The sequence below is a fragment of the Gallus gallus genome, chromosome Z (genome assembly GCF_016699485.2).
Source record: "Gallus gallus isolate bGalGal1 chromosome Z, bGalGal1.mat.broiler.GRCg7b, whole genome shotgun sequence".
NCBI classification, from domain to species: Eukaryota; Metazoa; Chordata; class Aves; order Galliformes; family Phasianidae; genus Gallus; species Gallus gallus.
In genome coordinates, this window is record NC_052572.1 from 10,315,937 (window position 1) to 10,340,590 (window position 24,654).

A 24,654-nucleotide genomic window follows, 5' to 3' on the forward strand; every position below is an offset into this window, starting at 1 on the left:
AATGACGAGATAAAATAAAAAAACAACTGTAGCTTATATAAATATGTATATACACAAGCACATATATACATAAACACGTACAAGTTTTTCAACCTGCATGAGAAGCATTAAAATAACCCCAGACTTCCTATTTGTAGGTTCACTGTCAAACACCAGAACCCTGTTTGCCATGATGTCTTTCAACTACGAAAGTACAGGATTAAAAGGAAACAAACGTTAATTTTATCTGACCCATAGACAAAAAGAACCAATGTACTGCAGACATTAATCATGCTTGTTGGCTTAAAAGCTTTTGGAGCTTTGAAAGTGTTACAGAATAGACCCTAAAGCAACACTGCTGGCACCAGAAAACCGTGGACTTCAGAAACGTAAATTGATTTACACACACCACCTTCTTCTTCAGCTTAATGACAAGCTGTTTCCCACTGTACTAGTCTGGGTTTGCCAGTTGGATATAAGACTCATTATAGTACCAGAAGCCTAAAATGTACTCAAAAAGCACTACAGACTGAAAAAACAACCTCAGAGAGCTGGAAAAAATTGCACTGTCTTTTAAAGTCAGAAGTGCTATTACCATCAAAAGTATTACACAAGTGCATTTTAAGTGCCAATGCTAATTGGAATGTGTAAGTGATGGTAATACCGATCCAGTTTAAATCCAAAACTGTGTGATTTCATTTTCTAAAAGGATACAATCCTTCTCTTAAGGCAAGACTGCTCTAGAACGCAGTTTATAGCCACTTGTTACAGAGTGCTTAGTTTTTCACTTAATCAATATGAAGAGCAGAAAAAATAATCAAGTTCGTACCTTTTCCAGAAAGCTGAGGTTGGACATAAAGTTAGAATTTAAAAAAATTAAATAAATGCATCATGTAAGTATTTATTTTAACCAACTGTTGTCTACCAAGACTGGTTGTTGAAAAACAAGGTTTCAATCAGTGTTGTGCCAGCATGTTACCTTCCAGGACCTTAATGCCATCTTAAGCAGAATAGATAAACATATCAAAATACATAGGAGAGAGGTAATATCATTAACAACTTCCCAACCTCCTTCCCTCATGTTCTCCTCTCGAATGACTGGAGATGTCAGTGTGATAGTAACTTGCATTTTGGGTTCCACACATGAATTTAAAATTATTGCTGCTTCTGGGACTGCACACTTGATATCGTATTTCTCAGGACTTATTACCTAAATATTGGAAAACAGAGATTTCTATTAGCAGATGACCAAGGCAAGTATGGAGAAGAAAATGGACGTCAATACAATTCTTTTTAACAGAAAGAAAGAAATACAGTAATAATTATACAATGCAGATTCATGTGCTTTCACAGGAGTCACAGTATATCCAATTAAAAAGAAATGTATAAACATAGAGATATATATAGATACAGACTTATACACTGTTCCAAATCATTAATGAAAATACACAGTAGTGAAGAAGCATGCAAAAAAGCACTACTCATAAAGGGAATTCACATGCAAAGTAAGTTACATAACATGAATCCTAACAGCATTTAAAATAAATCCTCACAGCCACTTGAAATGTGAACAGGGTATGTGTCCCGTTCGAATACAGCAGCCACAAAGCTGCAGCAGTTCCTCTCCTTCCAGCTTTCACTTTTACAAGCTGAGTACTGCTAGGGAGATTCTCTACTTGGCTGTCACAGCATCCTCAGACAGGAACAAAGGGCCAGACAAACACCCAGGGAAAATGTTACAATAACAAAATGGTTATTCTAAACTGCTTCTTGCTACCACATTTAATGATTCTACTTCAAGAAGCAACAGGCACATCAGTCACCTCCTTCCACAAACTAGAGGTGACTTATTCACATACACAGACCAAAATGTACAATTTTTTATTCTTCTTGTTTTGTTACTTCGAGCAGGACCCAATATTATTTCTTAATTAATCAGATCCTGATGACACTTCTATGATGCTACTGATTCTGCCATGTAATTCCCTGAATGGTACTGAAACACTGACGGTATGGCAGGACTTCTATAATGATAGTGGGCAGACTTGGTTTCAGTAGGGAGAAATGGAGCTACAGACTTTATATTCATTACTTATGGAAGTATCGCAAATGTTTCATATGAATTCCACTGAACAGTCTAAAACTGCATGTTTGATTTGGGAATTTTTTTGTAACTAAAAAGCTACAAGACTTATGTTGTTAACTTACTTGTGGAACCTCAAAGCATACACACTGAAAAGAGACAGGCGTTAATTCAGAACTTTGAGCTTCAGGCAGCAAGCTTCCTGTAATACTGCAGTAACAGAAATTCTACCTTGGCTCATTTTTATTTGACAATTAAATGAAGTCTATTAAATGATGATTCATAGTACATCACTAGCATAACCATCTAGAAACTCGTAAACCCGCAATAAAGAAAAAGTAAAACATATAGCATGGTCACTGAAATCAGATGGAAATGTTCAAAAGAAACTGAACCTGAGCTAGGAAATGCAGCAATCGGCTTGAAGAATATGATATATACTATGAAGAGTTGTTTTTGTTTTTTTTTAAACAGTATCATCACATAGAAATCACATAAAAAATCTCAATTCTACTTACTGCAAGTTGTTTGGGAAGACTTTCAGCAATACGACAGAGTAATGTCTTTGAAGGCTTCTCAGCACATAACAAAACAAGATTGACGTTTCTGTCTCCACGGAGCAGCAAGCCTTTAGCCAAAACGCCTACCCGCAGAACTCCTTTCAAAGCTCTGTGAAGTAAATTATAGTTAAAAGCTGCATTCAAAAACCTTAAAATTAATCCTGAGGATAGAAAAATGAAATAAAACAGGAATGTCCCACATACATTTGAGGACACAGTCATTATCAAAATTTGCTATATCAAAACCTTATAAGAACAGGATCCCTGGAAGCCCTGAGAACAGTCTGAGAAAAAACATAAAATGACTTTTAGAAACAAAAGATGAATTTCTCAAAAAATAAAAATACCTGTCTTTACTGCCATCTTTTTTGTCATCTCCCTCTTTGCTCTTGTTTTTTTCATTGTCAGTCATGTTGTCAGAAACAAGTTTCAAAGCACGCTCAGTAATAGAAACGATTTTTTGGACTGCCTGAAGTTCCTCCTCTGTTGGATATATTGCTGCATGTTTGGTCATCACATAGCGGTCATCTGAGGAGTCAGGGCGACGCAGAGGCTAAACAGAGGAAAAAGCATATTTCTGAAATGTGTGCCTATTTTAAAATTCACAGAATATTCAAACCTCAAATCACTTACATGCAATAAAACACCACCTGTGTCCTCAACAACTAACACTCCTCACAAACAAGCTGTGGTCCTGCTGAGCATGCACTCACTCCATAACTTTCAGATGACTGAAAGGTACTAACATGACAAATCTCAAGACAAACTAATATAGTGGGTTTACTAATCTCAAGGCAGAGGACCCACCACTAAGGGAGCTTACAAACAGGAGGGAGACAAATTTTTTACAAGGTCTGATAGCAGTAGGACAAGAAGGAATGGCTTTAAACTAAGAAAGGGGAGATTTTGATTACATGTTAGGAGGAATTTTTTTTACACAGAGTGGTGAGGCACTGGCACAGGCTGCCCAGGAGGCATTCAAGGCCAGGCTGGATGGAGCCTTTGGCAGCCTGATCTGGTAGGTGGCAATCCTGCTCACAGAATTTGCGTTGGAACTAGAAGGGCTTTAACATCCATTCCAACCCAAAGTATTCTATGATTCTATGGTAATTCCAACCATCCTCTGGGACTGATGATCCAGCCACTTTTGGACAAATACATCTGTCCACAATCATAAGATGTTTTGGGTTGGAAATGATATTTAGAGATCAAGAAAATAATGTTCTATAACGCATTTAAATGGAAAGTAATACACAAACCCACAATTACATGTATTTCATAAGAACCAGTATTTGTCTTTGAGGCATACTTTCTTCTTATAAGTGGACTTATGTAGGAAGACAGGTTCACGTATAATTTTTTGTTCACTACACAAATACTTCACTAAGAAATACTGGAGACAATGCAGCACCGCGTAACTTACAGTCCTTAACTGTGCCTCCTGGTAAGTAAGACCTCATTTTTCCCCCCCTTAAGAAACTCACAGCTGGTCCTTGGGGCTGAGGAGGCATTCCTGGTCTAACTCCCAGCAGGCCAAGAGGTCCTGGAGGACCATGAGGATATCCCCCATCTGGTATTCTACGACGGTCATCCCAATGATGCTGCTCTTCCTCCATTCTCCTCCAGTACATGTCCTCTTCATATCGCCTGAAGTGCATCAAACAAAACATTCCCTTTACATAGCTGTTAGCACTTCCAAACATTGTAATGAATTCTTGGATGTCCTCTCTAACCCATTTCTAGTAGTCATCTGCAAATATCAGGAAACTCCAGAAGGCAAACAAAAATGAATGGCTTTTTGAAAGTCAGACTCTTTATAGCAAAGTAATTCTAGTAAGTCTACATTTCTCAGAAGGACTAAACACTAATGAACAAAAAACCCTAGAGGGTTAACAACTATTTAATTCAAAACAAGATAGTGTAGAGCTCCCATAACATTCAAAAGCACCAACTCCAGAGGCACCAACTGGTTTTAGATTAATTTCACTGCAGCTTTGCCTCACTGGTATAAATGCATTTACCTCATTTCCATCCTCCAGCGTTCCTCCTCTTCCCGCCTTCTCCAGTATTCTTCTTTCTGCATCTGCTTCCTCATCTTTTCTTCTTGAATTTTTCTTGCTCGAATGCTGGGCTTCACTTCTACTTGAAGATCTGGGTTTACTTTTTTCTAGTTTAAAAAAAAAAAAAAAAAAGGAAATGTTGGTTTTTCTCTCATCATTTCATTGCTAAAACAGTTTTTCTGGAATGTTTAACACACACTACTTGTGCACAATAACATCAAGAGGAATAAAATACAGTTCTAGAACTACACTGAGTAGTTCAAGAGAAATATGTTTCCACTACTTTGAAGAAATGATGTATTACAAACAGCATGAATTCCTTCTTCACTTGCCTCAAGAACCAAGCAATTTAAGATTAAAATGCTTCATGTAATACCTAATAATTTACTGTTCATTCTGTAGCTGGATGACTACACTGTAGCCAGAAAAAAAAAATAAAAATCCTCCTTCCTACTACGTGCTTTCTGATACCCTGTTCCTGAAAGAACATATTCATGAATTACTGAAAACATCTTTCTAGTAATTATCTTTCATCCTTTTCAAGATTATGCAGACCCATTACCTCTCCAGCAACCACGGCAGATTCTTCTTATGTAATTTTATAATAACCAAAATGCATACTGTACATCAGTCTCTCTCCATTCATGACTGAAAAAAATGGCCTACATTTGTTTCTCATGTCTCTGCAAAAGGTTTACGTAGTCTACCCTGACAAAACTATTCACACAGTGTTTGAAATTAATGGTAAACAACATAGAACCCTAATGTTGCTTGCTGTTGTACCGTATTTTAACATTGCAAATGTCCCCAAATATTGCATTCAAAATGTTAAAAAATAAAAATAAAAAATAAAAATGCATTTTCAGTCTGCTTAACTTATTTAAAAACTATAAAGAAAATCAACTAGAAGGTGAATGTATTTCTCTACCTTTTCATGTGCTCAGAACACTTAATTTGGTAATCCTTACTGTAAAACCATGCAATTAGTCCGCTGACATCTGGTAGATTCTCAGACAGAAGCGTAAACATTTCTACTGACCTTATATTGGAGTCTGTGCCGCCTTCCTTTTAAGTGCATCTCCTTGGCATTAGGGTCATTAAAACTGCATTCACAAAGTTTGCAGTGAAAGCGGATCACCTTTCCTTCATCATTTCTTACCTGGAAAATAAGATTGTAACACGTGTTTCTGTGGGTTTTGATTTTTAAACCCAAAACTGATGCAAAAATGAATTTAATTCAGTGATATTAGATACTGTCTGATTTCAACACACGTTAAAATGTTTGTCTAAACACTAACTGAAATAAGACAAACTAGATCTTTCAGTTCTGTCAGAGACACCATTGTGCTTAGATATGAAAAGAGTTCTTCCATTCAAAAGAATAGGCAGCTTCAAACCTGAACACGAACATACTGAGTTGAAGTCAGTAATTGCAAATCTGCAAAATACGAAAAACTGACATCAGATTCTGATCCTATACACTTCACCCCACCAACATGAATAGTGTCTCACTAAACTCAAAACAAAAGCACACAATACACTAAGGTAAGCACATAAACAAGCCTTTTCAGGTTCAATGTTTTGTTTCGTTCTGAATAATTTTTCACCAAAACAGCTAAAAAAACACCAAAATTGTCATATTAATACCTCCTCCACATAGTCATGTCCCACTGGCTGGACATCACTTTGCAAGGCAGCAAGAGTTGTAGGAGTCACTGGTTCAGCTGCAGTGTCTGGTTTCACTTCCTGTGTTTGTACCGTGGCAGTAGGAGTTGTTTTAACACTTTCAGTTGATTTCATTTCTTCCAGTTTACTTCCTGTTGTCTGAAGCTTATTGCCACCTAGAAATCAAAACATTTCAATTTTTAGCTTTCATCAAATGAGAGTATGATTACATGTGATATGCACACTGAAGACTTCATTTACAAGTATCAATGTCCTGGGCAAAGCATTAGAAGCCTTTTAAAACTAATTAAAACTTAACTATGCTTAAATTACAATTAAACATTATTTGAATAAATATATTTAAAAATATCTAAGTTACTTGAACACTTAATATTAGCTTTTTATTTTAGCATGAAAAAGTTCATTGCATAAATGTAACTTACGTAACAGAAGTTACATAAGTAACTGCAATTTTCATCATTTTCATGCTTTTTCAAAAGTGACAAGAATTAAAGGGAACAGTTTAGCAGAGATACTGAAATGATCTCTTCTCATCATCTGATATTATTTTTGTAAATGGATAAAAAAAAGTAATTAAAACCATATGTTTGCATTAGCAAAGATTCTATGCTCCCACTGTTGCAACTGCAACAATAGAGTCTTTCCTTCGAGAGCAGGATAAGCTTATTTTGGAACAACTGCTTCTCATCTCTGAAAGTCTGTCATGCTCATTACAAAATTTCCCGTGCTACGTTTCCACTACTACAAGGATGTTCCAGTTGCCCAGCTACCAACTACCACTGTGCTTTAACAGCCCAGGCTATAAGCTGAAATTAGGACCAGCTGGACCATAAACTGCCGTACTCCAGAAGTTACTACACTCTTATGAAGTACAAAGAAGCTTCCAGGAAAGGCAGAGACAACAGGACAAAAAACATAATAAATTGTGTAGCAAAACTTTTATATGCATTTTTATTTTCACCTATCAGTATTTCTCTTAAATACAAAAGAGTTATTCATGCATAGTTAACTAAATACATTTGTACTAGCTACAGTAAGATCTTAAAAAAAATTATGGAAGAGGTTAGGTTTCAAAATAAAGACTGACTTCTGTACTTGCCAACAAAGTTTATTTTCGGTGTAGATATTTTCTTTACTGCTATATTAGCAGCAGTTGAAGATGTTTTGTTGTTGGACGCTGTGTTAAGTGGTGTGTTTGCCGTGGGAGTAAGAATTTTCACCGCAGAGGATGCAACAGAGGAGTTCACAGTACTGCTGCTAGTTGCTATGCTTGAAGCAGAGGCAGCTGGTTTGGAAGCAGATGTGGATGTTGAGGAAGAAGCCTGGGTAACCACATTTGGTTCAGTTGAAGGAATGGGTTTGCCAAGTTTTGTGTGCAATTTTACTACCTGTAAGAATAAAAATAAAATCATATCACCTCCCTGGGAAAACTAGAAAAAATGAACTTATAGCTTATGGAACCTCTAATACAAACACAAACATAATATCAAAGAAAAAAAATCAGTAACTAAAAAGTTAATTACTGCTTCTTAACAAAAACTGATCTTGGTACAAAAAGGATGGAGATGTAAAAGCTTTTGTCATCTGAAACAAGGAAATACTTAATCATCATCCCAGATTGCTTATTTTCATCACAAATTCACATACTTACTCCAAAAGCTATGTGTGTGAGAACAGAAAGCCAATAAACTGGTAAGACAATAAAACAGAAGGAAGCATTTTGCTCAAATTGTTCCTATGTCACTGCTCTGCTGCCTGGTTGTTTTTTCTTCCCTTCAAAAACCATAGTACATTAAGCTATTCTGGTTCCAAATATTACTTATAAATAAAAGTTATTTAATTCAAATTCAGGAACACTGTCTCTTTTAATCACTATCTTTTAAGAATACTGAAAGAACTGCCAAATTATCTAGCAAATTTGAAGAGATTCATTAGGGAAAGGTTGTTTCTTTTTTCTTTGTATATATATATATATTTTAAATACAGATCTGCAGAGATAATTAAGGAGGATGTGTGAGGAGTATTTCAGTGCTCCTTAAAGTTCAAGAAAACGAAGAGGCACAGTGTTTACTCTTAGAAGTAATGCTTAAGGACAGAATAGTAGTTCCTTTTACAGACAGCCAATCACCACCTGAGAAAGGAATATAGAGGGTTCATAAAAACCAAATACACATGATGAAAGCTAAAGATCAAGAAAGATTTGAAACCAGCAAGAAAAGTCTGCTTTTATCTACACCTGTAGACAATGATAATATGTATACAATAGGACACACACTTCTTTTTCTCTTTGTTCTTATTTTTTAAATAAATCATATTGCCCATAGACATATTGTCAGGTAATAGTGGAAGTTTAAGCAACTCTTCAAATGACTTTTTGCAGCAGAATGGACAAGATTCTTCAGAGTGTACCGAAGTAATAGATTGAGATTTCAGTTTTACACAGATGGAAACCTAAATAAGCAGTGGCTAGTGACTACCTACAGGGAAGAGAAAGCTACATCCAAGTGCATGGGGACAGTAAGTATCACACCTCATGTACTTATGTGATTATTGAGCATAACCCAAAAATTTAACATCTCAATGTATTTATAAAAGAAAGAATACTAGACAAGTCAATTTAAATTGTACTAACAACTGGACTAACAAAAAAAAATTTGTATTTAGAAAACTTTTAAACTCTAGAAACATAGGAGCATAAAATAGCTTAGGTTGGAATGGACCTTAAAGCTCCAAGCCCCCTGCTGCAGCAGGGTTATCACCCACCAGATCAGGCAGCCCAGGGCCCCACCCAACCTCCACCCAACATCTCCAGGGATGGGGCATTCACAGCTTCTCAGGGCAGCCTGTCCCAGTGCCTCACCATTCTCTGAATACAAAGTTTCCTGCGAATATTTAATCTAAATCTCCTTTCAGTTTTAAACCATTCTTCCTTGTCCTACTACTATCAGACTGTGTAAAAAGTAGGTCTTCTTCCCGTTTATAAGCTGACTTTAAATACTGAAAGGCCCGAGTCTCTTCTCTGGGCTGAACAAGCCCAACTCAGTCCGTCTCTCCTCATACAAGAAGTGTTCCAGCTCTCTGAAAATCTCTGTGGCCTCCTCTGGACCCACTCCAACATTCCATTTACTACTGTACGGCCAAATTCAAACATGGGTCACAAGGATTCACAGTGCAGCCTGTACTCTGTATTCCAGAATTCCTACCTAAGTGTACACTTACCAAAATTTTTCCAAATACTCATTATAAAGTCTACTGCAGGGCGCTGCTCTTGCTCCCATATACTGTCTTTGCACGAAATGCCAAGGAACAATGACCAAGACCACTACTGAAAATAGTCTTGGAAAGAGTAAGGAGGGACATGTCCTCACTCACTCTCTTCCCCACCTTAGTCAACATCTTCATCCTATGATTTTCAAACTTTCCAAAACATTCTTTTCTCACTGATGTGGTGGCAATATTTTTCCCCTTTTCTCCCAACAATGCCCTTCTAATAGTGAGATTAAAGATATGCTTAAAAATAAATGCAGAACAAAATATTTTTAAACAAAATTATTCAAATTATTTGTATTGTTTCTCCGCTCACTTTCTCTCCTCTAAGATGAGCAGGAAAATATACAAGCATCAAGAACAAGAGAAAGTTCTTACTTTCTGATGCTTGGCTCCACGGATATGGGCAGCATATGCATCTGCTCCTGTACAAGACACATCACAAAGCTCACAGCGCAACTGATTCTGAGTTCCACGAGCAGAAGTGCTGCTATTATTGGTGTTCTGGGATGCTTTTAACGCTGCTTCTTTCTTCTTGTGTTTCTGACCTTCTAAGTGTTCTTTGTAAGTCTGTTTAAACAAATAATACACACACAGTAAGCTGCCTTTGTATTGTTTGTCCATCATTCACGTGAACACACATAGTATAGAACAGAGCATAAAATACACACTTTATGTAAGAAACAGTTGGTATGCTGAGCATTTCTTTCATACGACAAGCTCTAAGGCATAAGTAGACCACTTGTAAGACTAGGACATTTTCTTCCCTTTCAATAGATGTCCACTTTTAGAGGTAATACTGTCTGAGTCTCCAACACCTTCTCAATTCCTCAATGAAGTACTGTTCAAAAGATACTGCTATCGAAAACTTGATACAACCACAGAAGTATATCTCAGTTGCAGTTTCCTGCATTGCACAGAATAATTCTCGGTTTTCAATTTTTGATCAATGTGTATGAAGACAGTGTATTCTAAGAACTAAAAAACTGGATTCAAATAAAGATAGCACAGAAAGCTGTGTTGAAAATGAAATGCAGAAGTTGAGATTAGCTCCTGTGCTGACATTGGCAACCTGGGAAAAAATGGCAGATTCACTTAAATAACTGCATAGCCTATCACACACAAACACAGCATTAATTGTTATCTAATTTTTATACACTTGTATCCTCTGTGAAACTAAACTGGGATGATGGGATACAATGAAGAATAAATTTTCAGGTTTACCATTCACAACATTTATATGATTCAGGAGTTTTGATGAAAGTATTTTCTAAGAAGTTTGTTATGCTAAAAAAGCAAATCAAATTCAAAGTTCAGAATACTTCTGAGTCTGAAATACAGCTGCAGCTCCTCTGTACAAGCTAACAGAAGGTACCTTTCTGTTTTCTCATTGTAATTCTGTAACAGCACACATTTTGATTATTTATTCCATTAATAAAATTAGAGTCCTTAACAGGTCCTTAAACATTAACAAATATTTTTGAAGGAGTCTTCTTAGCTGGAGAAACGGTGACAAAAATGTATAGCAGAATATTACATAATACAGGTACCTGTGGTCCAGCACAGCTGATCTTACAAACATCACAGTAGTGGATCTGGGGTGGTTTGGGAGGTTGTTTTGGTTTCAGTTGCTTATTTTGGAATGGTGCCTTTTTAGTGAAGGTGGTCCCTGTCCAAGCAGCTGTCGCTGCAGCAGCAGCAGCAGCTGCTGCTGCCTGTTTCTGTTGCTGCTGCTGCTGCTGATAATAGGACGACGCAGCTGAATACACTGCAGCCTCATAGCCAGAATAAGAGGTACCTCAAAGATCAAAATAAAATAAATATTACATCACTGTACATCATGTATCAATTACATAACACATAAATTACAAGCATGCGTTGTAATAAAAGTTGAGGGTGCAGGGCAGAATACGAACAAAGTATTGAGATCTTGTTAAGCAGTCTGGGTTTTTCTTAATGTTTCACAGTACACAAACACGTAACATACCACTTTTATCAGAAACTTATTTGATTTTTGACACATCTCTGCAAAGCACAGTTATGTTGTTGGATATAACTAGCATCCCTAAAGAGTATGTGAAAATTCCTGGAGGTCTCATTATGATGTAACAAGAATAGAATAATTATCAAAGGCCAGCTGAAGTAAACAGTTTTTCTGAGCCAGATTTACAGTTCAAGATTCAAGATGAAAATGAAGACAGAGATTATGTAAAGGAAGGGGAAAAAAAAAAAGAATACAAAAAATATAACAACTTGCTTTATCACATTCTACTTCAGAGATTTAAATTGTTTTAGTGCAAAGCTGCTGGGCTGCTAAAACCTCTGCAGCACGCACTAGGTATGCACTCCGTGACTGGTACTACTGAAGTTGAATAAGTCAAGGAAACTGGGTTATTTTACCTTTGAGCCAGGTTTCCCACAAACTTTCTACATTTACTGGTTCTACTACTTTAACCCTCTGATCAGGTACTGTTTCAAGACAGTCCCTTTAAAATCCCTCTTACAAACAGAAAAGAAACAAAATAAAAATGCTCAAACTAGCTATAATATGCCAGTTTGCCAGCTCATTCTGGATTTCTAATTACTGAAGGAAAGATGATTGCTTTTTTGTTTCTTTGTTTGCTTTTCCTCTGAAGCACTGATCAGTCTGCTGTTTTGGTTCAATACAACCCAGACTTATAAGATTTATAATTGATCGTTCCTCCCTGCCACTGTAACTGTTGTTTCATGGCATCACGCTTCCTTCCCATTTCCCTGGGTTAATATTTGTGTGGATGTGTCTCCTTCTTTATTCCTATTCCCCCTCATCTTTTCTCTAAATCTTATGGTAAGTCTCAACACACTGTCAGTATACGGTATATTTTCACATGGGACAAAATAAGCATATTTAAGCATCAAATCTCTTCTAAAGATAGATCATTATATTGCCAAAATATTTTTATGTAAGTGGTTGATACTTCTCTGTAGGCTGATGTAACTGAACACAAAATGCTAAAATTCTGAACATTTAAATCCTGTAACCTTCTGTAACAACTGCAAAGATCTCAATAGCATAATCTATAAAATTCTTACCGGAGTAAGTAACCGCTGTTGTACTGTATGTTGCACTTTGAGTATAGGATGGAACAACAGTAGCTGCAGCTGCTACAGGCTGCACAGTAGAGGATACTGGATATATAGAAAACGTAGTTGTTGCTGGACTTGGGGTTGCAGGTTTTATAGCTGTTACTTGTCGCGTTTGCTGGGCTTGAGTATACTGAGTTGCTCCTTGGCTATATCCTGCTTTTGGAGCTAATTAGGATAGAAAATATAAGTGTACAAACATAGACAGGCTTTAGTTGAATGAAGTGCCAACCATATTATGTAATATTTAATGATATTTGATTATATTCTGGGGAATAAATCTAACATGTGAAGGTAGCTTTTTTGCTTGGTTCCTTTTGCAATATTTTTAAAAATTTATTTATTTTTGAAGTCATAGTTACGCACTGTATAATTGTGTAACTCACCACTGCATAATGATATCTCTTGTTATATTAGTAAGAATCAGTTACTGTGTTCGTTTGTTTGTTTGTTTTTAACAGTGCTGCCAAACTAACCTTCTCATTCAGTAGTTTTATTGGAGTATGCTAAACTGAAGTACATCTAAATTTTCATATCACTTCTTATTAATGCAAAAAAAGTAATTATTCTTTATAGCAGTCATGATACTAATAATTAAGGATCTACATACATTAACTAACTAAAGAATTACAGATAAGTCAAACCAAATTACCAACTGAACCTACCCTTGACATGTTGACCTAGTTCAGCAAACTTCCAAGACGAATAAGCAAAAAGTTTCCCTAGAAGTATGTTTTGGGTACATATATTTTAAGATATCAAAGCAGTACCTACATTGTATAACAACAGGAGTTTGGAGCATGCAACCCACCTGTCTGGTAATACGACTCTGCCACTGAAGGTTGAGGCTGGGCAGCAGCGGCCACAGCTGCAGCAGTTGCTGTTGGCTGCTGGTAATATTGTTTGCTGTCATAAGCTACGGCTGGGGCAGTAGATCGAACATAAGAATAGGAATCCTAAACATTTAAAAAGGAAAAAACAGTGAACTTATCCTTAAAATACGCGTCTGGAGAAATAAAGGTTATTAGCAGAGGAAAAAAAATCTAATGACATTTCCTTCTAATCTGCACTGAAGACATTTTTTTGAAAAAATATTTACAGAGGCATTGTATATAGATAAACACATTAAATTAGTTTACAAGTACCTTATGCTTGAAGAAAAACCTGACACACCTTGCCAAAATTAACCAAATGCTTTAAATTACTCTCCTTCACAAACTACTTCTGTAAATAAAAAAACAACTACTTTCATTAGCTTTTCATAGTGACTATCATATTCCTATAAAATACGTAGGAAAAAAAAATGCACATCTTGACAAAATGTGAAGTCACAAGTTTACAAAGATAGAATCACAGAACTGCTCAGGTTGGAAAAGACCTTAAAGATCATCAAGTCCAACCACAACCTAACCATATTACCCTAACCCTAACAACCCTCTGCTAAATCATGTCCCTGAGCACCACATCCAAACGGTTTTTAAACACATCCGGGAATGGTGACTCAACCACCTCCCTGGGGAGCCTATTCCAGTGCTTAACAACCTTTCTGTAAAGAAGTGTTTCCTGATATCCAACCTAAACTTACCCTGGTGCAACTTGAGGCCATTTCCCCTCGTCCTGTCACCTGTCACCAGTGAGAAGAGACCAGCCCCACTCTCACTGCAATCACCTTACAGGTATTTGAAGAGAGCAATAAGGTCTCTCCTTGGCCTCCTCTTCCCCAGACTAAGCAGCCCCAGTTCCTTCAGTCACTCCTCATTGGGCACATTCTCCAAGCCCTTCACAAGCCTTGGTACCCTTCTTTGGACCTGCTCCAGCACTTCAATGTCCTTTCTGTACTGAGGTGCCCAAAACAGAACACAGTGCTCAAGGTGGGGCCTCACCATCATCCTACACTGGCCTTAAAAATCCCAACACAGAAAGATCACAGTAATTCAGCAGTAATTTTGTTTGTTGAACACACCTGGTAATTCTGCGTAGTGACAGGAGGTGGTGGTGGCGGAGCTTCTTGTTGCCTCTGTGTATAACCATAATCTGTAGCTGTGTGCGCTGTAGGATAGCCTCCATATGCAGCAGCTGTTGCAGCAGCTGCAACAGCCACTGGAGCAGGCCTGGCTACTGCAACTGTAGCTGCTGCTGGAGCGTAGGCTGCAGTAACTGTGTGCGCAGCAACTGGTGCCTGGTGGACAGTGTAGCTAGCCACTGTAGTTGGATGGGAATATGCTACACCCGAAGCTGGCTGCTGGCTATATGGGAAAAAGACAATAAGTAAATAATCAAATCAATTCAACATAGTAATCTAATGCCTATGCATTTCAAAATCTTGGATTTGATTAACACTTTGCTATTCTACAAGTCACCTAGGAACAGCTATTTACTTATGAATACATTTCAGTGGCTTCTATTACCTCTTCCTCCTCCATGAAAAAAAATCTATATTATTTTGAAGTTTCCAGGAATACAGAAAATTGAGTGGCTGATGACTATTTCTTAGAGAGGGTTTGCGGGTTGGTTTTGTGGTTATTTTTTCCTGTAGCAGTAGAATTCTTTCATTCAAAGATGTCTTCCATTCAAAACAATATGTAAGTCTTAAACAGCTATCTTTCCGTGTCTGACAAGATTTTAAGTGCTTTATTAGTTCTTCAATAAAACTACCAGCCAAATTAAGATTAATACTTTTCTGTCACAGCTCATTATTAACCTGCACTTGCATGTTTTCTAGTAAAATGCATTAAAGTTGTAAGCTTTATCGACTTCCACAAAACTCTTGAAGTTAAGGCAGGGACACTTAAAAACATACCTCTAATACCATCTTCCCACAAAAATTTAGAATTATAAAATACTGGCCCTGCTTGTACAGCAGTCCACAGCCTCATGATATGAATCATATGAATCATCAACAAAGGACAGTCAGATCAAGCAAGAAGTCTGCCACCAGAGCTCTGGCAACCTTCCAAGCACATGCTGAGCTTAATCTGCCTCCCTAAAATTTGCAGGTAGGACATTAATATGTGGCTATTTACAAAGTATGAGTAAGTACCACCGGTCCAAATAGAAAGTTACGGCCTTTGAAGTTTAATTCTTTGAAGAAAAGATGATGTTACTGTTCTATTTCAATCTGTAACCACGCATTACAATTAAAGCTTAGCATAGTTGCTTTGATTTTTAAACAAACACAGTGAACTGGGCAAAATAACACTGCCTGGAACAATGACATAAAATGGAGATCCAGTGATTACTCTGATTTATGTCTTCACATTTCCTGCACTGTTGGATTCCAGATCTCCATAGCACTATTAAAAGATAATGAAAACCACATTTCATGTCTATCAAGAGACAGTATCTCTTACTTTAAGTAAAACAGAAATATGCTATCTGACTTGGAACGTACTCAGCAAGTTGGAATTGCAGTGCAGTTCTACTCAAAACCAAAAGGAACAAGAAGTCACAGTACTTTTCCCACAAGCCTACAATATTCTCTCTAACATAACCATCAGAAACAAAGCACCTTTTTGCTGCAGATATAATTTTTGCTAAAGACGTTTCCGTAACTCCCTTGAATTTAGTGATTAAAAAGAAACAAAATTGTAATTTAATTACAGCAGAACAAATTAACATGTTAGAAAGCCATTCTTATGGCAGAAACACACAGAAAGAAATGTATTACTACTGGACTGCCCTATGCAGGCTCTACCTTCTTTCCACCACGGGCCCTTGATATTTCATTGTTTGAAACATCAACTACATTCCATCCAAATTAACTTAGTTGTGAGCTATACTCACAGGTATATTTCATCTTATTTTCAGCTTTTAAGCTCAGCAGTGGAAGGAAAAGATCTGAATAACAGAATCACAGAATGGACTGAGTTGGAAGAAACCTCAAGGATCATCAAGGTCTAGCCCCCCTGCCGGAGGCAAGGTTGCTAAGTGCTAGATTAAGCACCAGCTCAGGCTGCCCAAGGCCCCAGCCCAGCCTTGAGCACATCCAGGGACAGGGCGCCCACAGCTCTCTGGGCAGCAATGCTGGCACCTCCTCGCCCTCTCAGTGAAAAGCCTCCCTAAACCTCTCTTTTAGTTTAAAACCATTTCCCCTTGTCCTATCACTACCTACCTGCACAGAAATTTGCTTTTCCTCTTGTTTATAATCTCCCTTTAAATACTGAAAAGCTGCAATGAGGTTTCCCAGCACTCTTCTCCAGACTGAGCAAGACCAGCTACCTCAGACCTTCTTCATAGCAGAAGTACTCCAGCCATTAGAGCATTTGTGTGGCCCTCCTCTGGACCCCCCTCCAACAGCTATGCATCACCCCTGTGTTAGGTGCCCCAGATCTGGACAAAGTACTCCGGCTGGGGCCTCACAAGGGCAGAGTAGAGAGGGACAGTCACCTCCCTCACCCACTTTGGTGTAGCTCCTAACACTGCTTGAAGCAATTCCTCCTGCTTGACATACATAGGTAGTGTCTTTGTTTTATCAGTTTGGGTTCAGAAATCAGACTCCATCAGAAACCTCAGGGAGACTATTTTATGATGGTAAAAGTGAATGCTAATCTATAAAATTAGGCAGTGTTACCTATTTAATTAACAGCAAAGAAGTGTGAAATGTTCATGTGTTAAGGTAATTCACAGTGTCACGTGAATCTAATAAAAACATACAACACTGAGAGCGCAGGCAGGCTTATTCTTTAATTTGTACTGCACCTGAAAGCTTCAACAATCCAACACCGTCAACAAGGAAAAGCCTTGTTCCATCTTGTCCTCAATCCCAGCCCTGCCATCCTATTCCATCCCGTTAGTTCTGCCACTTGTCAAGCTACTGATTCACTGCATTCATCTTGCAGAATGCTACCAGATTTTTTTCTTTCTGGACTCATTTTTTAACATGGTAGAACTCTCACAAACACTGGAGCCCAGAGAACAGTATGCCTGCCAGAACACATGAGGTATACATATGGAAGCAGGGAAAAAATGGGAAAAAGAGAAAGAAGAGAAGCCTGTCCCGAAAGTATCAGCTCTTCAAGCTTCATGAAACCGTGCTCAGCTTACTATTACAAAATACATTAAGGTGCTCACAACACACTGTCAGGTAACATTATCAGACAGTTTATGAAAAAAAATGCTTTTATTCTCAGAATATATATTATTAAAGCTTCCCGAGTTTTCAGTACTCAATACTGTGAAGAGACTGTGATTGCTATAAGCAGAAGCATTAACATTCTGCTCAGTTCCACTTCTTTGTTATTTTTGTAACAAAATTCCTTATCATGGTATAGAATTAACAGCCCCAATCATTTGATTTCTAAGGCTAATATGGTTCTATTACCATGTTTACTTTAGCAAACCTGTTCCCCTTGCTTCTGCAACATCATGCAGAGCTAGTGATCGAGTTTGCAAGATTAGAAGAAAAAATGCTCTAGAACTATTTCTTCCTCTTTGAAAGAACTACTCAATGCAGTACATGGCATCATCTTTTCCAAATTTACAAGGTTTCTTTTTCTCTTGGAGCTCTTACTAAAAATCTTTTAACATTAAGATGACCGGTCATTTCTACATAATTAATTTCTGCCAAAGGACTTTTGTGCTGTTTGTCCTTCAATTTAGTAGATGTTTTTTATCCTTGTTCAGTGACAAATGCGTCATTGCACTTGCTGAGATCAACCTACTTCCTCCTGGACTTTTCTGCCAGATCTCATATTGCACTGGTCTTTCTCCAGTTTCTGCAGCTCATCTTTGCACCTATCCTAGTGCTACCTACTCGTCTTTTTTGACCAAGGATGGCAAAAAGCATATTCATCAATTCAGATGAAGCTTTAACTGTGCTATCAACCCTGCCCCAGACTGTGCTTTTCTTTCCACTCTACTTTCCTCAGAACAGCTTCTTGTGAAGTCAGCTAAAAATGGACAGATTTCCTTTGCGTCATATCTCATGACATGGTATACTAATGTAAATACTAAATAATTATAAAGATCAGTCCCTGCGTAATTTCAGTGTATTTATCCCTGTGTGATAATCATTTTTCTACTGACTTCTCCACTACTCTAATTCCTTTATTAATCTCTACCTTACATAATAATATTCCACACTGCACCACACAGAACATTTCAACTTAGTCCCAATACATTAGACTCCAAAAGACTTGGCAGGTGTTCAAGTTGTTAAGGAAATGATGAATATGTCAGCTGAGCTACTGTAACACAACATGTGCGTGTTCTTCACCATAACAAAGAAAGTAATGCCATTTAGCTTAATCACTCAACGCAGTTGGCATAAAATTACTCTATGTTCTATGGGCTAAGAACACACAATGATTGCAGCACACATGACACAAACCCAGTGTTCTGGCAAATTACTCAGGTTTTTCTGTAGGTTAATTCTTCCTTTCCCCTAGACAAATTCTCATGCTCTTATAAGTATCGTTGAATTTAGAGGTCCAGATCTCTTCATACAACAAGGTCCTCAGGCCACCTGTCCTTACTAACGAGGTAAAGCTTAAAATCACAGAATAATTTAGGTTGAGACAAACCTCTGAAGGTGATCTGCTCTAATCCCATGCTCAAAGAACAGCTAACCTCGGTTAGGTTTTTCAGGGCTTTGTGTTGTCGCATTCTGATTATCTCCAAGAATGGAGATTGCAAGGCTACTCTAAACAATCTGTTCCGGAGTCTGAGCACCCTCCGTGTGAAGATTATTTTCCTTATCAGTTTAAAAAGCAAAAGAGTTCTAGGCCAATGCCTACTTAAAGTAAACCCACTTTGTGACCACACAATTCAAGGTAACTTCATACTACAGTTCTTGCTGTTTTATAATCTAACTATCAGAACAAAACCAAAGTAAACACCACTCTGTGACTTAAGTTACCAGGGAAGGACTTGGCAGCTTCAAACTGTACTCTGCTGTGTTATCCTAATAACTCATCCTCTAGTTCAGATCTCTATTTCACTGTATTTTCGCTATTCCAGTCACGTCCAGTTTACAGTTTACATGTTGCACTGAATTATTCTACCCGAAGTTCTGTAGACATTTCAGTCAATTAAGGTTCATTTTCAGCATCTTACCTAATTTACTCTTTCCCTCCCTGCCCTAAACTGCTAGCATACACATTTCTATTTTCCCATGTTTTAGCTTCTTCCTCCCATTGCTTCCATTCAGAAGTTTTAATCCTATACCCTAGCTTACTCTCATTTTTAATAACTTACTAAAGGAATTTGTAGATTGAAAGAATGAACCCTTTGTTCACAATTATTGGACAACAGTGCATGCAGGAAGTGTTTTTTGTCAAATGTATTTGGCTCAAGCTTTGTAGAACATCTATACTAATTTCTACTAACATTAACAATGGCAAATACTAATCAGATCTTTCTAACACATTAATATTAAAGCACCACATATTATGAAATACCATTATGACAGTAAACCTCCTAGACAGTAATGACTACAGTGAACTGTGACTGTATGTCTTTTTCTATACTAATCTTCAAAACCATGTCAATCTGATTTTTCTGGGCAGTGAAGGGATGCACTGGCTTGTAATCTTGCAGAATTCATCCCAGAGTAGAGGCCACCGCAGAAATTAGCCTTGCCCACATTGTTGTCTGGTGTATGAAGTTCTTTTGATCAAAGGAAAGAAAATGTTTCCAAGACAAATGTGTTTTGTTTGTATAACTTACATGCAGGACATAAGACTGCAGCTACTTTCATGGTATCAGCATTTAAGATTGCATATGCTCAGAACTGTAATCTCAAACAGACCAACACATAAAAACCTTTTTCCTATTTACAAATTCAAAGTCATAGAATGGTTAAGATTGAAAATGACCTCTGGATCCATCTGGTCCAACCCCTACTCAAGCAGGTTCACCCAGAGCAGGTGTCTCAAGCCCACATCCAGGCAGCTTTTGAAGATCTCCAAGGAGGAGACTCTACACCTTTCTAGGCCACATGTACCAGTCAGTGCTCCACCATCCACACATTACATACGTGCTTCCTGATGCTTGGAGGAAATCTCCTGTGTTACAGTTTGTGCTCACTGCTTCTTGACCTAGTATCAGGGACCACCAAAATGAGCGTGGCTTTATCATATTCACATCCTCCCTTCGGGTATTTATAAACATAGATGAAATTCCCTGAGAGTTGTCTTCTCCAGGCTGGACAATCCCAGCTCTCTTAGCCTTTCCTCATAGGAGAAATGCTCTAATCACCTGATCATCTTGGTAACCCTCCCTTGGACTCTTTCCAGCATGCCCATGTCTCTCCTGTACTGCAGGCAAGAATACAATCAACTTTCTTAGCAGAAAAGTCACGTTGCTGACTCATGTTCAACTTAGTGTCCACCAGGACAACCACGTTCTATTCTGCCATTCTATCTAGGTGTCCTCCAACATGTACTGTTTGCTGCTGTGTTAGTCCTCAGGTACAGGACTCTGGGCTTCTCCTTGCTGAACTCCATGAGATTCCTGTCAGCCCACATCTCCACTCTGTCCAGGTCCCTCTGCATAGCTGTGCAGCTCTCTGGTGAGTCATTCTTTCAGGCCACGTTTCTTCTCATTGAGTGGTCCAATTTACCTCATTGTCCAGATCATTCATGACAATGTTCAAGAGATGTGTTCAAGAAACATTCAGAAGTTGCACTAAGGGACACCGTTTAGTGGGGAAACACTGGTGGTAGGTGGATGGTTTGACTGGATGATCTTGGAGGTCTTTTCCAACCTTGGAGATTCTACAATTCTACGTTAAACAAGGCTGGTGCAATTCCAAAACACAGAAGCAAAGAATTATGAACAATTCTACCCTGCAAAATGAATTAAGCTATAGTATTGGTCAAAAAAAGTGTGTTTCTATGTAGATACTTAGTTTGCAAAATTCCTGCCTGAACACTTATATTTGATTAAGATGAATTAGAAAAACCTCTTCTGAACTACAGAAAGATCCTCACTAAGGAAACAGCAGCAGTGTTTTTGAAATAAAAGTAAAAAAAAAAAAGAAATATGGACTTCCAAAGTATTATTATTTTTTTCCATTTTGAAAGTCTTTTTTAATATGCTACTAGAATGCTTTAAATTTTAAGTCAGAAGCTGGCTACAGAGCATATGCAGATCAATAAAAAATAATGAAGTACCAGTGTTCACTTAGTAAAACATTATTGTCCATTTCCAAAACAACAGGTTTGTCTAATTTAGATAGCTACATAAAAAAGCAAATAACACGCCTCCACAAAAACAAGCTTAGGCAAGTATAAAAACTGTTAGATCTAATACAGAAGATCCCTTATTAGGTACTTTTAAAGATTAATACTGATAGGAAGACTGAATTTCCTGTAATTTATCAGCCCAAGAATGACAGACTTACAAGCATTTAATTAGCAAAAAATTGAATTCTTCTCCGGAGAACACTTTGCTTTTATCTTTTTCCAGATACTGACCTTTTCCAGTAACAAAGATTCGAGGCTTTCTTTGTTACAAAGAAAAAAAAAAAAAGCAGAAAGCTTTATTTATTGCACATTAACAATATCAAGAGAGTGCAACACTTCGATATAACACTGTCTATTTTGCAAGGTAATAATTTCAAGTGATTTAAATGTAAAGATACTTTATTTTCCACATGAGGCTATTTGTGGAGTTAAGTCATCCACTGAGAAACTAACAAACAACATATACATTGTAAAGCTGCTGCTACTCCAGCTTTGTTCAGAATATGGGTGTCCAGTACGTTGGCTTGCCTGGGCCGCACTTGAGTGCAGAGGAATTATATAAATATAAAACAAAAGAAAGATAATTATATATATATATATGCTAAAAACATAGTTCATGTATACAAGAAACAATTTTTGTTAACATTAAAAAAGAAAAAAGGAAGAAAAAGAAAGCGGTCAGCAAAGTCAGAATGGAATATTTGACCTTCTTTTTGCAAAAGTAATGCATCAATGTCTGGTCTGATGGCAGTGGCAGCAGTTCTTAGTGAGCTCTCAAGGTGCTCTTCAGAGATTTTTGATGAAATTTTACTCTTACTGTGCTTCATCCTTAAAAACAGTCGGTCACAAATGTATGCACTGCCAAAAAGTGATTACATGAATAAGGGGCAATTGTGAAACAAAGGATATTTTTTCTCTGGTAAGAGACATCTTAGAAGAGTCTGGTAAAGAGACATGATCAACTTTTGCTTAAATTTGAATGTCCGATTGCAACTCTGTGCATTTTGACTGAAAATCTGCAGGCAATGTATTTATGTCAGCTAAAAATGAAATCGCAAATACGCAAAAAAAAATCTTTTTCTTTTTTTTTGAAATCTTGGAACCTATTCTCAAACTCCTTTATCAGAACAGAAAGTAAGGCTGTGTACTTTTCAGCATTCACAGAAGTGTGTTTAGCCAATGTATCAAAATGCATAAAATTAGGACCCATAACTTAATCTTGTCATAATTTAAGTTTCATTTTCAACAGCAGTGTTTTGAAATGTAGCACAGACAGGTTGATTTTCACCTTGAAAACACACATTTGACTCATTTAAATGAGCTTTCATGTCCACTAAAAATGCAAAATTACCCAAGTTTAATTATTAAATAAGAAAGGTTACATGTCTGTCATTAGTAGGAAAACACATGCATCTTCACAGGCACACAGAGATGTAGGTAGGTTGAATTACTATCATCGGCAATCACAGCATTTTACTTGCCAAGCAGCACAAACGCACGCAGCATCATATGTGCATATCAGTCGGATTGAGTGTGTGCTGTGGGCATAGGAGATGGAGTCAGCACTGTGCTGCAACCTCCACTCCACAGCTGTTGCCACCTACACAGTTCACACTGAAGCTATGTGCAATCGATTCATGAAAAACATTGATAAAAATCACAATAATGGTAGAAGTTTACAGTTATGTGGGGCCACACTACTGGCTGTGAGGGGGTGCAGATGGCCCGTGGATTGGATATGCCTAGTTTAGAGCACCAAACACTGAAAACTCTTCTTACAACTGGAGGACGTACGTAAATTTTCAGTTTTAGCCTTCTAAAGAGCACCATTCTGATACAGATTTAAGACCAGGGCTAAACCCAATTTCATCCCTACTCAAATTACAAGCTTTCTCAGAAATGTCAACTTCTAAATTACATTTTTAGGAAACTTATTTTTTCATATAAAGAATACCCTTTTCAGGATAGCTTAACATAACAGTTATGCTACTCATAAGCATAATTTTTAAACTAGAGATATCTTGAAACAAAACAATTAAGCCCTGTTTCTTGAATTCTAACTTCTATGAATATTTTAGAATTAAGGAACCCATATTCATTGAGACCTAACTGCAGACTTTCTCAAAGTTCGATAGACTGTTGTGTTACTAGCAGAACAGCAAAGCACTGTTTAAAAATACAGTTCCGTGTTTTTTCTTTCAGAGACCGTAGGATTGAAATAAGTATGACCTAAATCTACAAAAACTGAAATAAGCATTACAACCTACTGCTTCTTTACACACACAGATAAGGAGGCACTACTAAGTAACTGGGCAGATGAAGTTGTAGGTCTGTGAATGAAATTTGGGCTGAAATAATAACCACAATAACATTAGTAATAATAAGATTCTTTTATCCTGAATGCACTTAACAATAAACATCATAATATGGTGAAATAAAATATTCCAGTAAGACATTTTGTATTTTGTAAGAGTCTGCCACTGAATGTAAGCACACAATTTTGATGAGGTCTGAATAAAATTATTTAGAACATTAATGGAAAATATTACTTCCTACTATGATAATTCTGTGAACAGAATATTGATTGTAATGCAATTCACTATGAACCCAAAGGGAGGCCTTAAGCTATGCACATATACAATGCTCTTGAATCCTGTTAAATTTTAGCAGCTCTTGGTAATGCATTCTACAATCTAATTACATCTCATCTG

The 24,654-nt window shown here is 37.3% G+C and overlaps 1 protein-coding gene and 1 non-coding gene across 4 annotated transcripts in view; both read right to left on the minus strand.

Moving 5' to 3' along the window:
* ZFR2 (zinc finger RNA binding protein 2) overlaps positions 1-24,654 on the minus strand; it is a 41,069-nt gene that overhangs the window by 10,804 nt on the left and 5,611 nt on the right. For 2 of the 3 annotated variants that reach the window (XR_005843241.2, XM_004937169.5), the window contains exons 3-15: positions 14,722-15,004; positions 13,570-13,714; positions 12,708-12,926; positions 11,186-11,433; positions 10,014-10,205; positions 7,456-7,756; positions 6,330-6,523; positions 5,722-5,841; positions 4,644-4,789; positions 4,107-4,269; positions 2,970-3,175; positions 2,581-2,731; positions 1,048-1,189 (exon numbers count right to left, since the gene is read on the minus strand). Coding sequence is in view for 2 of the 3 variants with exons in the window: in XM_004937169.5 (XP_004937226.2) it covers positions 1,048-1,189; positions 2,581-2,731; positions 2,970-3,175; positions 4,107-4,269; positions 4,644-4,789; positions 5,722-5,841; positions 6,330-6,523; positions 7,456-7,756; positions 10,014-10,205; positions 11,186-11,433; positions 12,708-12,926; positions 13,570-13,714; positions 14,722-15,004 (2,510 nt within the window). In the remaining variant the exon portion in view is untranslated. The remainder of the gene's footprint in view (positions 1-1,047; positions 1,190-2,580; positions 2,732-2,969; positions 3,176-4,106; positions 4,270-4,643; positions 4,790-5,721; positions 5,842-6,329; positions 6,524-7,455; positions 7,757-10,013; positions 10,206-11,185; positions 11,434-12,707; positions 12,927-13,569; positions 13,715-14,721; positions 15,005-24,654) is intronic. The other variant, XM_424997.8, reaches the window with a different exon arrangement.
* Positions 18,013-18,149, minus strand: LOC112530786. The gene has a single exon (XR_003072599.1). It is a non-coding gene; the product is annotated as a small nucleolar RNA SNORA66 (small nucleolar RNA).